Genomic DNA, 17,699 nt, shown 5'->3' on the forward strand with positions numbered 1-17,699 from the left:
AAAATCCAAAGTACCTTAAACACCCCTGAATATCTCAAAGTAATAATGAGCCCCACAGAGTGTCAATATAAATCTCTCAAGGGACTCATTAAAGCAGATATTTGGGGCCATGATTGGAAAAAACCTCTCCCAGAGTCTGTATCAAAAGGGAAACACCACGTACCTTAAAATAACTGAAGTACCTTGAAGCATTAATGAGCACAACTGAGTGTTTTTAATGACAAAGCCTCTCCAGGGACTAATTACAGTAGATAATTGGAGGCCATGATTGCACAAACATCTCAGTAACTCCAAGGCAAAAGCCAAACCCAAAGTCCTTTGAAAAACCTGCAGTCCCTGGGAGCAATCAGGAGCCCCCAGGGCCATTGCTGAGCAAGGCTCCCCAGGGACTCCTTCCAGCAGATCCTTGAGGCCACTGGGATGTGGGCTAGGGGGGGAATGCTGAGGGCAGGACAAGGGGCTGACAGGGCCCAGCCTGGCTGGGGCTGTGCCAGGAGGCCCCAGTGCCTGAGGACAAGGTGTCTCCTCCCAGCCCTTGGTGGCACAGACCCTGCTGTGGCCCAGGGCACCAAGACTTGGCTTCTCTTTGTCCCCACCTGTCATCAGTGCCTGCAGTTCTCTGCTCTGCCTGGGGCCTGGGGACACTTTCTCAGTGGTGTCCCTCAGTGGGACCCATTAAAAGTGAAAGAAACTTTGGAGTTGGATTCTGACTTGGAGTTCTGGAGAGGTTTCTTCAGCTCCCTCTCAGGGACTGATGTTCAGGGCCTGAGCACAAAGCCCCAGAGGCTCATTAAAGTCCTTGTGCTGTGTCTGTGCTGCTGAGCTGGGCTGGGCTCCTGGCACAGAGGCAGCTCCTGGTAACCAAGAAGAGCTTCAAAAGCACATTTCTCTTGATGAGCAGCTCTTCTCCCAGCCCAGCAGGGCTGGGGCACTGCCTGCAGCCACCCCGGGCACAGCACAGAGGCACAGAGAGCTTCAATCAGTCAGGGCTGGGAAGGTGCTGAGAAGTGCCTGGGGCACAATCACTGCCAGCCCTTGGCACAGGAACCTCTGGCTGCAGGACAATGCAGCTGCAGCTCCTGGAGTGATCTCCTAAAGCTGGAACATCCCAATGCCTGCAGACCCTGTGAGTACATTCTCTGATTGTCTCTTGTGCAGAGCAGCCAGGGGTGCCCAGGGCTGTCCTGCAGAGCAGGGTCCTGCAGCCCAGGGCGCTGTGCTGGGGCAGGGACTCTGCTGCCTGCCAGGGACAGCTCTCAGCCAGCCCTGGCAGCTGCTCCCAGCACTGGGGAGAAGCTGTGGGGGGAAGGAGCCACCCTGAGCAGGGCAGGTGCTGCTGCTGAGAGGGGCTGGGTGGGGCAGGGCTGCTCCCAGCTCCAGACCAGCCTGGGCACAGCTCCGGAGGGCACTTCCCAAAGGAAGGTAAGCCGGGGATTGCTGGAAAGATCAGGAGCTTTCCTGAGTGAGGTATCAATTTCCTGCTTGGACAGGGATGGGAAAGTTGGGCTGATGAAAAAAAGATTTTTGCTTTTTCTGTATTTTTTCATATATTCATATCTCTTTAAATTACTATTATATGATTATAAAACTATAATCCTTACTTAACTCATTAAACTCTTAATTAACTCTTTTAAACTACTATTATATACTTCTGTAACTATAATCCTTAATTAAATCAAGTACGTTCCCTAACCTTTCTCTTAGATTTTAGAACAATAAGCTGACTGTCTAAATACATTCCTGAAATACTGTATCATCTTATTATCAGGAAGAGAACCTACAAAAAGAGCATTTTGGTTTTTGATCAGAATGTGAGCAGTCATAGCAAAAAGTGAAGGCAAAGAAGCCCTTGGACCTACTCCAATGGGTTGACCCAGGGGTGTGTAACTGGGGCAACTGAATCTGCTACTGGATGTTCCTGTTAAATATCCTAATTTATCAATCTTAATAAACTGTTGAAACCAGGGGCTGGGTGTGCCCCATCCCCACTGGGACACCTGGAAGCTTCCAATAAATGTCTGGTTTGTACTTTACTGTTCTAACACTGTTGCAAGGGTTTTTTTCTCTTTTGATTATAGACCACAGGGGGATGAGAGAAGCAGAACAAGAATTGTAATCCCAGAATCACAGAACACTCTGAGTTGAAAGGGACACACAGGATCATCCAAGGAATGTTTGAACATTTACAGAGACTCCAGAACTGTAACTTTGGGTGGTCAGTCTCTCTGCTGGGAGCCTCCCAAAGGGCCCTCAGGCACTCCTCAGCCCTGGACAGCAGCAGCATCACCTCTGCAGGGCCCAGCAGGGCTCTCCTGAGCTGCCCTTGCCCACCTGCACACAGAGCCTGCCCCAGCCAGGGCCCTGCACACAGGCAGGTTTCTGTAGGGCCGGGGCCAGGGCACACAGGGTGGGATGGGCTCTGTGAGCACTGGCAGGGACAAGGCTCCTCTCAGGAGGAAATGTCCAGGCCCAGGGAGATGCTCAGGGAGGGAGAGGGGGCTTAAGAGAGCAGTGCTGGGGGCAGGAGGGCACTGCTGGTGTGTGGGAGGTGCTGGGCACAGCTGGGCACGGGAACACTGTCCTGAGTGCCCGGCTGTCTCTGCCCTGCCCTCAACATCTCCTCTTGTTTCTGCACTGCCCTGATATTGTCACTGTTATCTGCTGCTCCCAGGGAGGCTCTGGCATTTGCAGCAGCTGAGTCAGGCACTGCCCTTGGCATTCCTGCCAGGCAGGGGTCTGTCCATGGGAATGGGGTGTCCAAGCTTCCCTGGCACCTGTGTGGCTGTGGGCAAAGCAGTCCATGGGAAAGGGGAATGAGCTGAGCCCCCTCCCTGAGATCCCATCATGGGCACACACAGGGATCTCCTTGCTGTGCCCTTCCAAACTCTGAGCTGCCCTCCTGGGTGCAAATCTGTGCCAGAGCCTCAGGGAGTTCCCTGAATGTCCCCACGGGGAAGGGCAGAGCTGCCACAGCTGGGGAAATGCTGTTGGGTTTGCCAAGGGAGCCGTGAGTGTCCTTGGCAAAAGGGGGTGCCGAGACCCTGCCCAGGGACCTTTGGAGAGGATGAGACACTGAGGGACCCTTCTGCTCTAGGCAGGGTCTGGTTTATCCCAGGGTGGCCCGGGAGTGTGATTGTGCTCTGATTGCAGCCAAAGGTGCAAAGCCAGGGCAGTGGGAACAAGCCCATCCAGCCCCTCACCTTCCCTCAGCCACAGGGAATCCTTTGCCTCTCACATCTCTCAGTGGCAAACTCTGAGAGCAGCAGAAATGTTGTGGATTTCTGACCTCAGAGAACCAGGAATGATGTGTGGGTAGGAAAAGAATTTCTAAAACCAACTCCTGCCATGTATTTCCTTTAAAAATGGGAGTGCAGATGCTACCAAGCCTGTCTGCAGTAGGAGTAATTCCCCTGACAAATCCTGAATATCCAGCCTTGTCCCTCTCCCACAGGATCACAAACCCAGGGCAGTGGGACAGGGATGGCTCCTCAAGAGCCCCCACGCACAGGCCTGGCTGCTCCTGGCACACTCAGCCAGCACAACTGGAGCTCAGGCAGGGACCTGGGTGAAGATTTTCCCCAGTGCAGGAACAAGCATGGATGAGTCCAGCGGGGCAGTCTCTGGGGAATGGCCCAGGACTGGCTCAAAGCAGCCTCTCCTGACTTGTCTCTGTCCTTTCTCCATGAACAGGTCCTCATGTGCAGCCCCAGCAAATGGCACATGGGGACCAGCAAATGTCCAACAGCAGCTCCATCAGCCACTTCCTCCTGCTGGCATTGGCAGACACGCGGCTGCTGCAGCTCCTGCACTTCTGCCTCTTGCTGGGCATCTCCCTGGCTGCCCTCCTGGGCAACGGCCTCATCATCAGCGCCGTAGCCTGCGGCCACCACCTGCACACGCCCATGTTCTTCTTCCTGCTCAACCTGGCCCTCACTGACCTGGGCTCCATCTGCACCACTGTCCCCTAAAGCCATGCACAATTCCCTCTGGGACACCAGGACCATCTCCTACACAGGATGTGCTGCACAGCTCTTTTTTTTGCTTTCTTCATCTCAGCAGAGTTTTGCTTCCTGACCATCATGTGCTACGACCGCTCTGTGTCCATCTGCAAACCCCTGCACCACGGGACCCTCCTGGGCAGCAGAGCTTGTGCCCACATGGCAGCAGCTGCCTGGGCCAGTGCCTTTCTCATGCTCTGCTGCACACAGCCAATACATTTTCCCTGCCCCTGTGCCATGGCAATGCCCTGGGCCAGTTCTTCTGTGAAATCCCACAGATCCTCAAGCTCTCCTGCTCCAAATCCTACCTCAGGGAACTTGGGCTTCTTGCTGTTAGTGCCTGTTTAGCATTTGGTTGTTTTGTGTTCATTGTTTTCTCCTATGTGCAGATCTTCAGGGCTGTGCTGAGGATCCCCTCTGAGCAGGGACGGCACAAAGCCTTTTCCACCTGCCTCCCTCACCTGGCTGTGGTCTCCCTGTTCATCAGCACTGTACATTTTGCCTACCTGAAGCCCCCCTCCATGTCCTCCCCATCCCTGGATCTGGCCCTGTCAGTTCTGTACTCGGTGGTGCCTCCAGCCCTGAACCCCCTCATCTACAGCCTGAGGAACCAGGAGCTCAAGGCTGCAGTGTGGAGACTGATGACTGGATGGTTTCAGGAACATTAAACTGCTGGCCAATTTCTGCAAATCACTTGTAATAAAAGTAATCTTTGATACTTCTTGTTGGTTTCATTTTGGAGGTTCTTTTTCTTTGTTTTATTTTTTAATATTGTCCACAAAGAAATGTCATTGTTTGTGCCATTTCTCATTTTGTTTCTCTCCACCTTCCCTGTGGCCACAGACTGTGTCAATGAGGGGCTGCGCTCTCGGTGGCTTTAAAGGAACTAAAGGATCTCCCAGCAAAGTTTTCTGCAGAGATGCCCTTTTGTTGCCTTCTCTGGAGCTGCAGCAGCAATGTCTGTGTGCAGAGCTGGGGGCAGATCAGTGCTGGCACAGCAGCTGTGCCCAGCAGCAGCAGCACTTGGTGTTGCCAGTGCTGCTCCCGTGGCCCTGCCCCGCTGCCCTGGTGGCCCTGGTGTTGCTGTAGGGCCTGAGTGCTCTCGGGGCCGGGCACAGCCCTGGGGGTGGCAGTGCCAGGGCTGCAGCAGGGACAGGCCATGGGCACTGCTGGGGCAGCGCTGACACCTCAGGCCAGGCCCTGGGGGCTCCAGGCTCCTTGCCCAGGCTCTCTCAAGAACACACCCAGGCCAATGCTCAGCACAGAAAACCCCCGTGAGCAGCCCCAGGGTGGCCGTGGGCAGGCTGGGGGCAAACAGCATGGCTGGGGCTCTGCAAGGGCCCTGGGGGAGATGGGAAGGAGCAGCAGAGCAGGGGCTGATCCATCCCCAGTGCGCTGGACAGCCCAGGGCAGCGTCCCAGAGCGTCCTCATGGAGCTGCCAACAACATCCCCCCTCTGCAGCCCTGGCCTCTCCCCCAGCTCACACAGGTGCCCCATCCTTGCAGGCACAGACACGGCAGCACTGGCTCAGGAGCCCCTGTTTGCATTGCACAGAGCAGGGGGAGCACCCCCATGCTGTTGGTGTGGGGACATGAACCTGAGGGAGCACAAATGCCATCAGCCCCTGGGGCCAGCAAGGGCTGGGGGACACCAGGGAAACCACTCAGCTTTGTCCTGGCCTCTGCAGTCAGCCAGAAAGTTTGTTCCCATCAGCTGGGAGTTTCCTGTCCCACTGCAGACGCTGTTGCTCAGAGCCAGGGCTGCCTGGCAGCCACCCCCAAACTGCCCTGAGCATTTCCTTGGCTTCACCTTTGCTTTCTTTACTCTTCCTGCTACAAATTTCTTCCTCTTGCCCACCCCTGTTCCCTCCCCTGCAAACAGCCCATCCCTGTTTGCCCTTTCCTCTCTGGCCCCACTCCCCATTGCAGTTCCTGACTTGGCACCATGGGAACGTCCCTTGGGGAGCAGGATCATCCTACAAGTGCTGCAGGAATTGTCTGCAGGCTCCTGCAGTGCCTCCTGCTGCTCCCTTGCCAGAGGCACCCCAGGCCAGGGGGGCACATCTGGGCTGCTGTGTCTGGCTCTGGGGCTCCCTGTTCTGGGCAATGAGGAGGAGCTGCAGAGGCTCTGCAGGACTGACAGGATGGGCTTTGGGGCTGGCAGGAGAAGCTGAGGGACCTGGGCTGCTGGAGCTTCTGAAGAGGAGGCCCAGGGCTCATCCTGCAACTGCTCCAAGGGTGGTTTCAGAGAATCCCAGAATCAGCAAGGTTGGAAAAGACCTTGGAGATCATCAAGTCCAACCTGTGCCCTGACACTGCCTTGTCTCCCCTGAGCCTCCTCTTCTCCAGGATAAACAACCCCAGCTCCCTCAGCCGCTCCTCACAGGACTTGTGTTCCAGACCCCTCCCCAGCCTTGTTGCCCTTCTCTGGACACGCTCCAGCCCCTCCATGTCCTTCCTAAATTGGGGGCCCAGAACTGGACACAGCACTCGAGGTGCTGCCCAACCAGTGCCCAGCACAGGGGAAGAATCACTGCCCTGCTCCTGCTGGCCACACCATTCCTGATCCAGGCCAGGAGCCATTGGCCTTCTTGGCCACCTGGGCACACTGCTGGCTCATGTCCAGCCTGCTATCCATCAGTCCCTGCAGGTCCCTTTCTGCCTGGCTGCTGTCCAGCCACTCTGTCCCCAGCCTGTAGTGCTGCAGGGGTTGTTGTTGCCAAAGTGCAGGACCCAGCACTTGGACTTGTTTAACCTGACCTTGGTTTTGGGCCCTGGATCCAGCCTGTCCAGGGCCCTGTGCAGAGCCCTCCTACCCTCCTGCAGATCCACACTCCCAGACAACTTGGTGTCACCACGGTTCCATGGAGGTCCCCAAGTGTCACAATGGTCTCCATGATTTCATGAGTTCCCCCAGTGTCACAAAGTTCTTTTGGCTCCAGCGGCCCCTTTGGTGTCTTAAAGTCCCTTGGATCCTTGGGCCCCACAGTGTCACAATGAATCCTTTGTTCCCCAAGGCCCTGCAGTGTCCCAATGGATCCTTGGTTCCATGAGGTCTGGCAGTGCAGCAATGCTCTCTTTGGTTCCACAGTGTCACAATGGCCTCTTGGTCCCAAGGGCCACCACAGTGTCAAACATGTTTCCTTCATTCCAGGAGTCCCTGAGGAGCAGCACTGGCTCCCTGGTTCCATGGGGCCCTGCAGTGTCACAATGGCCCCATCATGACACCAGGTCCTGCTCTGTCACAATGCTCTGCATGGTTCCACAAGGCCCTGCAGGGTCACAGTGGCCTCTGTGGTTCCACCAGGTCCCAGACTGTCACCATGGACTCCTTGCTTCCTTTCAGCCCCACAGTGTCACCCTGGCCCCTTGGCTCTGTGCTGCCATGTCATACACAGTGTCACCATGGTCCTCTCAGTGCCACCAGGCCCTGCAGTGTCACAATGGCCCCTTGCTTCCCCAGGGCCCTGCAGTGTCACAATCATCAGAGAATCAGCCAGGCTGGAAAAGACCTTGGAGAGCATCAAGTCCAACCTGGGACCCAACACCACCTTGTCCCACAGACCAGAGGACTGAGTTTATATGGTTTTTATTCAAGCTAGTCCTTACGAGCTCTCAGAGAACCTACCATACCTGAGATAGCCCAGATACCTCAAATGGCATGAAATTAACAGGATGGCTTCTGAGGTAGTGTTGGAAAAAGAAAAGTTTCAGTAAAAGTCAAAATTACAAAGCTCTTGCAGTGAAAAGCTGACCTAGGGGCAAGACGTTCTTGCTCCTGCTAAAACACCCCACAGAAGTGATTATTTCTTTTGTTCTCTTCTTTTTCTAGTTCATTATTTAGGCAGGACCTTTTGGCTTCTGTCTAAATGGGTGGCTTTAGTATGGGGGGGAGTCGAAAAGGTCCTATGTTGTGTCTTTTTGCTAAATGGAGGAGAGAAAATTCTGGGCTTTTTTCCTTTATAAGGAGACACATTAATCAAGACTCTTCATGGTAGGGACTGTGCCACCATGGCTGGGCCAGCACAGGCCACAAAGGGGCCACGCAGCCGCTGCCGGGGCTGACAGCAAGGCCAGGCACACACAGGGAATTGCTGAGCATGGCCTGCGCTGGCCAGGGCTGACTGTGCCAAAGGCAGAGCTCAGCTGCCCTTGGGGGCTGCAGGAACAGCCCAGAGCCCAAAGAGCCTCCATGGCTGTGCTGGAGACCAAGGCTGCAGGAGGGAAATGCAGGGCTGCTGTGGGATGGGGAGGGCATTGAATTCCAGCACACACCTCAGCCCTCTGATCATCCCGGCACCATGCTGGGCCCTGTTCCAGACTGGAGCAGAGCAGATGTTGATGGGACAGGAGCCCTGTGGGGCTGTCAGGGACCTGCAGCTTGCAAGGTGCTCTGCTCTCCCTCAGGTGCTCTGGGAGAGATCCAATCCCAGCCGGGCACCTCAGGGCACAAGTGGCACTGCCTGTTCATGGGCACACAGCTGATGTCTGCCTGGAAAGGGACAGAGGTTTTAATGCCTTTTATTTTACTAATATACAGGCACATTTTAATAATCTGGGTCATCTGAGAACTTTAATGAAATTGTAGTGTTTTCCCACCAGGAACAGGAATTTCCTGCAGGTGTACTGATGGCAGGAAGAGAAATACTGATCTTCCTTCTGCTGGTGTCACCAGTATTCTGTTTATTATTTCCTCTCCCTCTTCCTTCATGTGTATTCTGCTCTCTTGTTGAAATGGCTGTATTGAAGGATATCTCTTCATTTAGGGCATGGATCTATGTACTTCCTACAGCTCTCAGATTTCCTGTTTGAGGTGCTCTCTGGTCATTCAAGTGCCTCTCAGCTCACTGGTTTCATGCTTTGAGCTGCAAGACGTTGCTCAATATTTCTGAAGTTGAAATAAATATATCAATAATCAACATCCTACTTGTGTTTATATCTATAACACAATTATCTTTCCTTATGTCTTTGTCTAAAACTGTTCCTATACAGAAATTCTTGGGGGATGATGGAGATGTCAGAGGCTGCTGGGACATCACAGAGAGTGGAGGGAAGAGCTGTGATGGTTATTAAACTTTTCAAATGTTCAGCTTGTGTTTGTTGGCCAGAAACCTTTCTGTGCCTCTGAGTGTCACCTGTCCCTGAGCCCAAAGGACACAAACCTGAGGAGTTGTGGTTCCCACTGCAGGGGCTGTTCTTGGACCTTGGCTCTGAACAGGAGAGCTCTTCATCCCTTTTCTCTCTTTTCCTCCCTCTGGGCATGGAGGGAGCTCCTGACTTCAGCCTGTGACTGGTGTGTGTGCAAAGAGCAAATGTGGGCAGAGTTGGGGCAGGGAGGATTTGGGGGGTCCTTGGGAACTGTGCTGGGCACAGAAGGTGTTTTCCATTGCTCTGAGAATGTCTGCTGTGGAAAGTGGATTTATTATCCAGCAGAGGAATGACTTTTGCATTTGATGGAGCTGTGCCTTCCCTTGGCTTTGTTGGCTGACAAGAAATGAACATCCCTCTGTGTCTCAGGCAGCTCCTTCTCCAAGGAGAGCAGGTGGGAGTTGGAGCCAAGGAGCTGAAAGCTGCAGGTGCAGCCTGGGCTGGAGGGAGCTCAGATTTGCACAAGGCTGCTCTGAGTGCCAGGGCTTGGATGGGGGAAATGGTGGGGTGGGGGTAGGGACAGAGTCTGATTGATTGTCAGCCATGAAGGGTCTTGATTTTCATATCTATTCAAACTGCATGAGGAGGTACTTGGATTCAGTGTCAATTGTTGATTGCACATATCAATTTATTAACAGGGAAAAAAAACCTAAACAGGACCTAAAAAATCTTTTCTCACTGTCTTTTTAAATAGAATATATTCAGTTTGAATACACTACTGAAATCTGTCAATTAACCACAAAGGATTTGAAAATTAAAATCAAATTATTCCCAGAGGCTTGGCTTGTTAAGGTGTTCTGAATGTTAATGAGCCCTGGGAGACTGAATTCCTGCACTGAAGAGCTGAAGGCTGAACAAGGCTCTGGAGCAGTGAAATTCAGCAGCAGCCCCCAAGGTGCTGAGGATGTCAGCAGCCCCCACTGAGGCCATCCCTGCCCAGAGCCCCTGGGGGAATGGGCAGACAAGGAGAGCGTCCCTGGGGCTGGGGCAGCACAACTCAGAGGCACCAGGGGCTCCAGCTGGGAAATGGAGTGTGGAATGGGGCTGGGAAAGCCCTGCCTGGGCTGGGCCAAGCAGGACAGACAAGCCCTGACCCCCATCCCCAAAACAATTCTCTCAAGGAGACATTTAAAAGGAATTACAATTGTTTGTGTACTCTGAGTTGGACTCACTGGAGAAATACCAACAAGAGATTCTGAGGAGCTCAAAAAACAAAACAGCCTTTACTGGGAACTTTAGAAAATCAGAGAAACTTTGGCAAAAGGTTTATTATGACATTGTAGTGGTTTTGGTTTGTTAATTTAAGATTTTTCTAATCTTGAGATTTCTCTAATTAATGGATTGATGAGTGTGGTGAGTTTTAGTGTCAGTTAATTATTTATGCATTTATTTTGTTGTGAGATAGGATTAGGAGAAGGTAAGTAGGCTTAAAATTTTAAAAGGGTATAAAGAAAATTTTATTAAATAAAAAAGAAAAAAGGTAGTAAGAATTAAAATAAACTTTAGAACACTTTTTTTTCTTTACAACTTTTTTTTTACTGGCAATGTAAAGAAACAAACTAAAAATTTCTAGTTTGTTTACTATTTCTAGAATAGTCTTTTTTTAGTTTACTTTGGGAGAGAAGTTTTCTTTAAGGTTATGGAGATTTTTTTACAAGAGGAAAATGTAGGTTTTTTGTGGTTCTCTATTTTGTCATGGATAACAGTTGTCTGGGGAACTTTGTTATTGTGAAGTTGTTTTTATTGCTACAAGCTTTTTTACAGCTTGTTGATGGGCCATGTTGACTTATGGGGTATTGTTTTAAAGATTAGTTTTTTAAAGGTAAAAGTTTTCATTATTTAATTTTTAAATTATTTTTATCTCTGGGAATAGAGATCTTCTCTTGGGGATACTGGATTACTTTTTTTTTCCTGTTTAAACTTTTGATGAAATTACAGTTATTTTAACATTTGTTTATTTTATCATGGAGGTTTTTTTTCATATTAATTTGATTTTTTTATAGTTTTATGTGTTATAAGAAAAAGAGTTTTTTATTTATAGTTTATAGGAGGATTTTAGTTTTAAGATTAAGGTATTTTTCTTCTTTTTTAATTGGGATTTAATTTCTTCTTTACTGACTTTGATGGTTTTATGTTGTTTTTTATATGCTTGTATTTTGTTTTTCTTTTACTTGAGGGAGGATTGAAGTATTGAAAGGATTAACACCTGACCTGCCAGTAACTTGTGGTGGAAGTTGTGGTTGGGTTGTGTTAGGATTGGTTTTATGGTTGGTTTTTGGGGTTTTTTGTGTTTAATTTTAGTTGTAGGGTTATTTTGTGTAGGTTGTAGGAGTTTTTAGTTTGAGTTGTGTTGGGGGGAGGGGACTTGATGGTAAGATTTTAAAAGCTGTGGCTGGCTTTGTTCTGGTTGGGGTTTTGTAGCCTCTTTTGTTTTCCTGTTTGGGAGTTGTTGGGGTTTGGTTTGGTCAGAATGGGGCCAGATGGGGGGGGGAGCCTGGGGAGGGGGAAGGGGCTCAGCCCACGGCAGGGCTGCTGGTTTGGTTTGGTTTGGTTTGGTTTGGTTTGGTTTGGTTTGGTTTGGTTTGGTTTGGTTTGGTTTGGTTTGGTTTGGTTTGGTTGGTTGGTTTGGTTTGGTTTGGTTTGGTTTGGTTGAGATGGGGGCTGGGGCCAGGGCCTGCTGCTTCTTTGTTGACTGGAAAAGAAAGAGGAGGTTCCTGGGTTTTTTAGTCTTTAACATATGTGTTTCACAGAGGCATGTTCAGTATCTCTAGTGGTTTAACAGATTGTCAGTTACACAAAAAGTTTTGTATTACTTTTGAAAATTCTTCTCATGTCAAACTACACAGACATTCAATCAACAAAAACACTTCTCAAAGCATTGACTTGGCCCATTCAACTTCACAAACTCTAAGCCTGTTCAATTTAATGTTAATCAAAATTTGCAGGAGCACAGAAACAGAAGAGAAGACACAGAAAGAGAGAAAGACAAAAAAGATACAGAGGAGCACACACACAGCTACCAACTCCTGGATTCCAGCAGTGTTCAGATGGAAATTCCAAGAGGATGCAGGGTCAAGCTGTGTGCTTGCCTTGTGGTCAGCCTTCAATAGCCCTTGGTCTTCCTGGGACCTTCCTTCAGGTGGGACTTGGGCTCATTTGGTCACTCAGGAGCTGGGCTGGGACTCCAGAGGTGGCTGTGGAGCATTGCCTGTGCTGTGCCAGGGACTGGCAGACACTGCTGGGCTGGGATGGAGGCTCTGGGGGGATTGGGGTTCCAGGGCAGGGCAGGGCTGGGGTTCCAGGGCAGGGCAAGGCTGGACCTGCCCCTTCCTCTCCCCACACAAAATCTTTTGAGCCAACAATCTCCTCCAGTCTCTCACAACAGGCAATGTTGGAGGTGAAATCCCATTTCTGGCCATGGGCACCTGCAGGAGAAGGACAATTCTTTTCCATAGGAAGGAAAGCCTGTAGCCCTAGTGTTTGGAAGGCAGGTGAGAGCCTCACTAGTCCAAGGCCAGCCAGAATTGTCAGGAATTGCAGATTTTGTCTGGGAGCGGTCGTTGGATATAGGAAATTTGAGAGGTGGAACCCAATCTCAGCCATGGGTCCCTGGAGAACAGGACAGTTCTTTTCCATAGGAAGGAAAGCACGGAGCCTTCCCCAATGTTTTGGGGACAGATGAGAGGTGACCCTCGTGAAACCACTGCCAGCCAGACTTGTCCTGGCAATATTCCTATGGGAACAATCCCTGGACTATAAGGAAATGTGGAGTTGAAATCCCAATTCTGGCCATGGGTGCCTGGAGGAGAAGGACAGTTCTTTTCCATAGGACGGAAAGCATGGAGCCCATGTTTCAGTAGCAGATGAGAAGAGACTCTCAACGTGCCAAGGTCAGCTGGACCAGTCAGGCAGCTCCCTGGAGGCCAAACCAGCCAGACCTGTTCTGTGTTCCCTTGGTTTGATGGGGCCCTGCAAGTGTCACAATGGCACCTTGGTTCCATGGGGTCCCACAGTGTCACAATGGCCCCTATGTTCCAGAAGGCCCCATGAAGTGTCACAATGGTCCTCAAATCATTCCATGAGGCCCTGCAGTGTCACAATGGTCTTTTGGATCCTGGGGTTTTGCAGTGTCACAATGATCTCCTTTGGCTCCACAGTGTCACAATGGACCATTGATGACAGGAGGCCCCTCTGTATCACCCTGGAGCTTTGGTTCCATGCAGCCCTGCAGTGTCACAAAGGCCTCTTGGTTTCACGAGCCCCCACAGTATCACAGTGTCCCTCTTGGTTCTGTGGAGACCTCCAGGGTCACAATGGTCTCACAGGTGCCATGAGGCCTCACAGTGTCACAATGCTTTGCTTATTCCATGGGCCCTGGTAGTGTCACAATGGTCTCCTTGGTGCCACGGTGCCCCACAGTGTCACAAAGGTCCCTTGGTTCCATGAGGCTGTGAAGTGTCACAATGGTCTCTCCCATCAGGTTCCCTGAGGCCTTGCAGATGTCACAATGGACCTTTGGCACCTTGTGAGACCATGGGGTCTTGCAGTGTCACAATGGCCCCTTGGTTTCAGGACACCCCAAAGTATCATAATGGTCTCCACAGTTCCATGAGGCCCTGCAGTGTCACAATGAACCCTTGGTTGATTGGGTCCCTCAGTGTCAGTGATCCCTACATTCCATGGAGCACACAGTGTCAGTACAGTCCCCTTGGTTCCATGAGGCCCAGCAATGTCACAGTGCTCTCCATGATTCCAAGGCCCCCAGTGTCACATGGTCCCTTGGTCTCACAGGGCCCCACAGTGTCACACTGGTCCCTTGGTGTCACAGGGCCCCACAGTGTCACACTGGTCCCTTGGTCTCACAGGGCCCCACAGTGTCACACTGGTCCCTTGGTTCCATGGCCCTGTGCTGCTGCATTCCCCCCTCCCCTTCTCAGCCCGCCCTGCCAGCTCAGAAATGCTCCTTGGGCCTGGGCCTTGGCCAGCAGCCCCTGGGCTCAGCTCCTCTCAGCTCATCACAAACACTGTCTGCTCCAGGCACTGCTGCTGCCCAAACAGCTCCTGCTTTCTCTACCAGCAGCCCTGGGAACTGGTTTTGTTCCCTCCGTGGCACAACATCCCTGTTCTCACAGTGCCAAAGAAAGCTGCTGGTGCCAAGTGTGGCCAGGATGAACCATGGCTGGGACTGCAGCCCCTCTCGTGGGGCCCTGCACACAGCGCTCCAAAAGGAGCCCTTGGAGCTCTCCTGGGCCAGCGACTCCCTCTGGGTGGGGCCTCTCCCAGCCGGGAACTCTCCCGTTTGCTGCACTCGGGGATCCTGAACAACCACAGAGCCTGGGCTGATCCCCCCACTGCTCCAGGCTCAGCCCTTGGCCTGCTGGGGAGATGCCAAAGCATCCACAGGGAGCATTCCCTGCCCTCAGGGGAATTTCTCCCAGGTGCCTTGCACTGACTCTGTGTGTCTGTGTGCACACAGGAGTGCCTGTGCTGGGGAAATGGGGCAGAAATGCTGCTCTCTGAGGGGTCTGAGTGCCTTGGAGAGCTGAGTCAGTCAGGCCTCTAAGAAATGTTCAGTCATGAGGTATGAGCTAAGTTAAATGCTTCTGAGAGTTGTTCTTTTGCTAAGTTGTTAGCTTTAATATAAGTTATAAGCTAAGCTTGAATATTGTAAGTGTTATTCCTCTGTTAAATTGCAAAGTCATATGTTTTAAGTTAGGTTAAATACTGTTAAGTGCTGTTCTTTTGCTAAATTGTGAAGTTGAAGGTATCAGTTAAGGTTAAGGTATAAGTTAAGTCCTGTTAAGTTTGAGCTCTGTTAACCTTTTATCCTTGCCCTAATTGTCCGTTTGTCACACTCACACAGGGACAGTTCTTGGTTCATTTCTGGTTTGATTGCCTGGATTCTGTTTGGTTTTGTTGTTGCTTTGTTTCCTTGCTGTGCCTGAAGTGTCCAGTAAGGAGCAGAGTGACTATTACCAAGGAACTTTGTGCTGCTGTCCCTTAATATTAAATCTGGTTTTTGCTGATCCCTTGCTGGGGATTTTTTCAGTGCTCTCAAGCCCTTGTTTGTATCAGGCTGAAGGAGCCCTGGCCCAGGCTCTGGCCTTGGGGGACACGGGGACGCTGCCAGGGGTCCCTGTCCCCCTGTCCCATCCCCCATGGCCCTGGCCCCCCGTCCCCGTGTCCGGCTCTGGGGTCGATCTTGTGGAACATCCTCTGGGGGAGGCTGCGGCACCGGGGGCGGGGGGACCCGGGGGGACAGGGGACCCTGCTGGGCACGAGCAGGGTTGGACTTCTCTGGGGGGGGCTGTGAGGAGGGACAGGGCAGAGTGACCTCCCCAGTGACCTCACACAGCCCCTATGATGTCACAGGGCCCCTTGTGATGTCACAGGGCCTCTTGTGATGTCACACAGCCCCTGTGATGTCACAGGGCCTCTTGTGAAGTCACACAGCCCCTGTGATGTCACAGAGCCCCTGTGATGTCACACAGCCACCTGTGATGTCACAGAGCCCCTGTGATGTCACAGGGCCTCTTGTGATGTCACACAGCCCCTGTGATGTCACAGGGCCTCTTGTGATGTCACACAGCCCCTTGTGATGTCACACAGCCCCTGTGATGTCACACAGGAGCACGGCATGGCCAACTCAGCAGCACAGACACAGCACAAGGACTTGAATGACCCTCTGGGGCTCTGCTGCTCTTTGCATCTGACCCAGTCCTTTAGAGAGTGCTCAAAGAACTTCTCAAGAATTCAAAGTGAGACTGAAACACTGAAGTTTCTTGTACTTTGAAGAGATCCCTTTGAGTAACACAACTGAGAAAGTGTCCCCAGGCTCCAGGTAGAGCAGAACACTGGAGGCAGCCATTACAGTTGGGGACAAACAAGGCAAAGGTGTCTCTGGTGCTGAGCACACCTGGATGTGTTTCAGGAATGCAAAGGGCCAAGGCCTGAGCCCCAGCCCCTGGCAAGGCAGATCCTGTCCCTCCCTCAGTGCTCAGGGCTCTTCCCGGGATGGGCACTGGCATGTAGGGATGGGCATGGTCCCCTGGGATGTCACCATGGAATGGCTGTGACTGCCTGTGACCACACGGCTCTTTACCATCCCCAGAAAGCCCTGGGAGGTCTCCATGGAGGCCCTGACTCTGCCTGTGACATTCTAGCTCTTGAAAAGCCTGGAGACTCTTGGAAAGTCCCCATGGACCCCCTCTGAGGGCCTGTGACAAATCTGATCCTCAGCAGGCAGCCATCACCAGCCCCCTGTTGCTATGGTCAGTTTCCATGGCAACCATCACCAGCCCCCTGTTGCTATGGTCAGTTTCTATGGCAACCATCACCAGCCCCCTGTTGCTATGCTCAGTCCCTCGACAGCTCCATGGAGGCCCCATGCCAGGGGTGGTTGCCATTGACACCAGCTCAGGCTTGCAGCCAGAGCCCGTTGCCATGGCAACCATTGGCAGTCCCATCCCCAGCTCAAGGGATCCCAGAACCACAGAATTGGCTGAGTTGGGAGGGACCCATCAGGATCCTCAAGTCCAACTGCTGGCCCTGCACAGGACACCCCAACAATGCCAGCCTGGGCCTGGCAGCACTGTCCAAACGCTGCTGGAGCTCAGAGAGCCCTGGAGCTGGGACCCTTCCCTGGGGAGCCTGGGCAGGGCCCCAGCAGCCTCTGGGGAAAAACCTTTCCCTGAGATCCAACCTAAGCCTGCCCCGACTCGTCTGCAGCCGTTCCCTCCAGTCCTGTCCCTGGGCACCAGAGGGAAGAGGTTCCCACAGCCCCAGCCAGGGACCTACTCCCAAGGCTGTTGCCATGGCAACCAGGGCTGGGACCCGCTGGGATGCTCAGTTTCCATGGGCTGGGGTTCAGGAATGTGATTCCCCAATTTCCTGCTCCTGCTAAAACTGCACTGCCCTCACTGCCCTCCTACCTCTCATGGAAAGCACAAGAGGCAAAGATCCCAGGCTGGAATAAGAACAATTTATTGGCAACAGAAACAAGATGAAGAATAAACAAGAACAGAAAAAAATATTGATAACAGAAGGAATAAGAAAAACTATTTACAGGGAAAACTACAACATCAATGGCTGGCTCTTCCTGGCCATGTATTTCCCCCTTTCTGGAAAGGACACCCTTCTCCTCAGGGAGAGAGAGAGAGAGAGAGAGAGTCCCTTTCCTTTCCCTGGCAATGACCTGAGGAGGGAGTGAATGTAATGTCACACCATGGCCAGACCCTCATGTGCTTCAATCCCACATCATGTCACTGGCAGGGGCAGGAAAAGGTACAGGTGTCTTCCCAGCATGGATCATGGGGAACATGGATCACCAAGGCTCTTCCCAACGTGGGACCTCCAATAGGGGATGAAGCTGCAGCAGTGCATGAAGAGCACTGCAGTGGGGGTATTTGCAGGGCTTCCCTTACCGGTGCCTCCGTTGGTGTCTGGTCAAGGCAGAGCTACAGGTGAAGCTCTTCCCACACTGGGAACACTCGTAGGGCCTCTCCCCAGTGTGGATGCGCCGGTGGGTGATGAGGTTGGGAGTTGTGCTTGAAG

At 52.1% G+C, this 17,699-nt stretch overlaps 2 protein-coding genes and 1 pseudogene across 3 annotated transcripts in view; 2 read left to right on the forward strand and 1 right to left on the reverse strand.

Moving 5' to 3' along the window:
* The window catches only part of LOC115483858 (zinc finger protein 629-like), a 229,171-nt gene that overhangs the window by 194,391 nt on the left and 17,081 nt on the right, over nt 1-17,699 (forward strand). The gene's annotated exons all lie outside the window — the stretch shown is intronic.
* LOC115484925 (zinc finger protein 208-like) overlaps nt 1-17,699 on the reverse strand; it is a 513,901-nt gene that overhangs the window by 170,218 nt on the left and 325,984 nt on the right. The window contains 2 exon segments of the mRNA XM_050984212.1: nt 16,351-16,355; nt 17,570-17,665. Of these exon segments, the coding sequence (XP_050840169.1) occupies nt 16,351-16,355; nt 17,570-17,665 (101 nt within the window).
* LOC115483959 (olfactory receptor 14I1-like) overlaps nt 3,523-17,699 on the forward strand; it is a 205,102-nt pseudogene continuing 190,925 nt past the window's right edge.

This window comes from Serinus canaria, chromosome 25 (assembly GCF_022539315.1).
Source record: "Serinus canaria isolate serCan28SL12 chromosome 25, serCan2020, whole genome shotgun sequence".
Classification (NCBI taxonomy): domain Eukaryota; kingdom Metazoa; phylum Chordata; class Aves; order Passeriformes; family Fringillidae; genus Serinus; species Serinus canaria.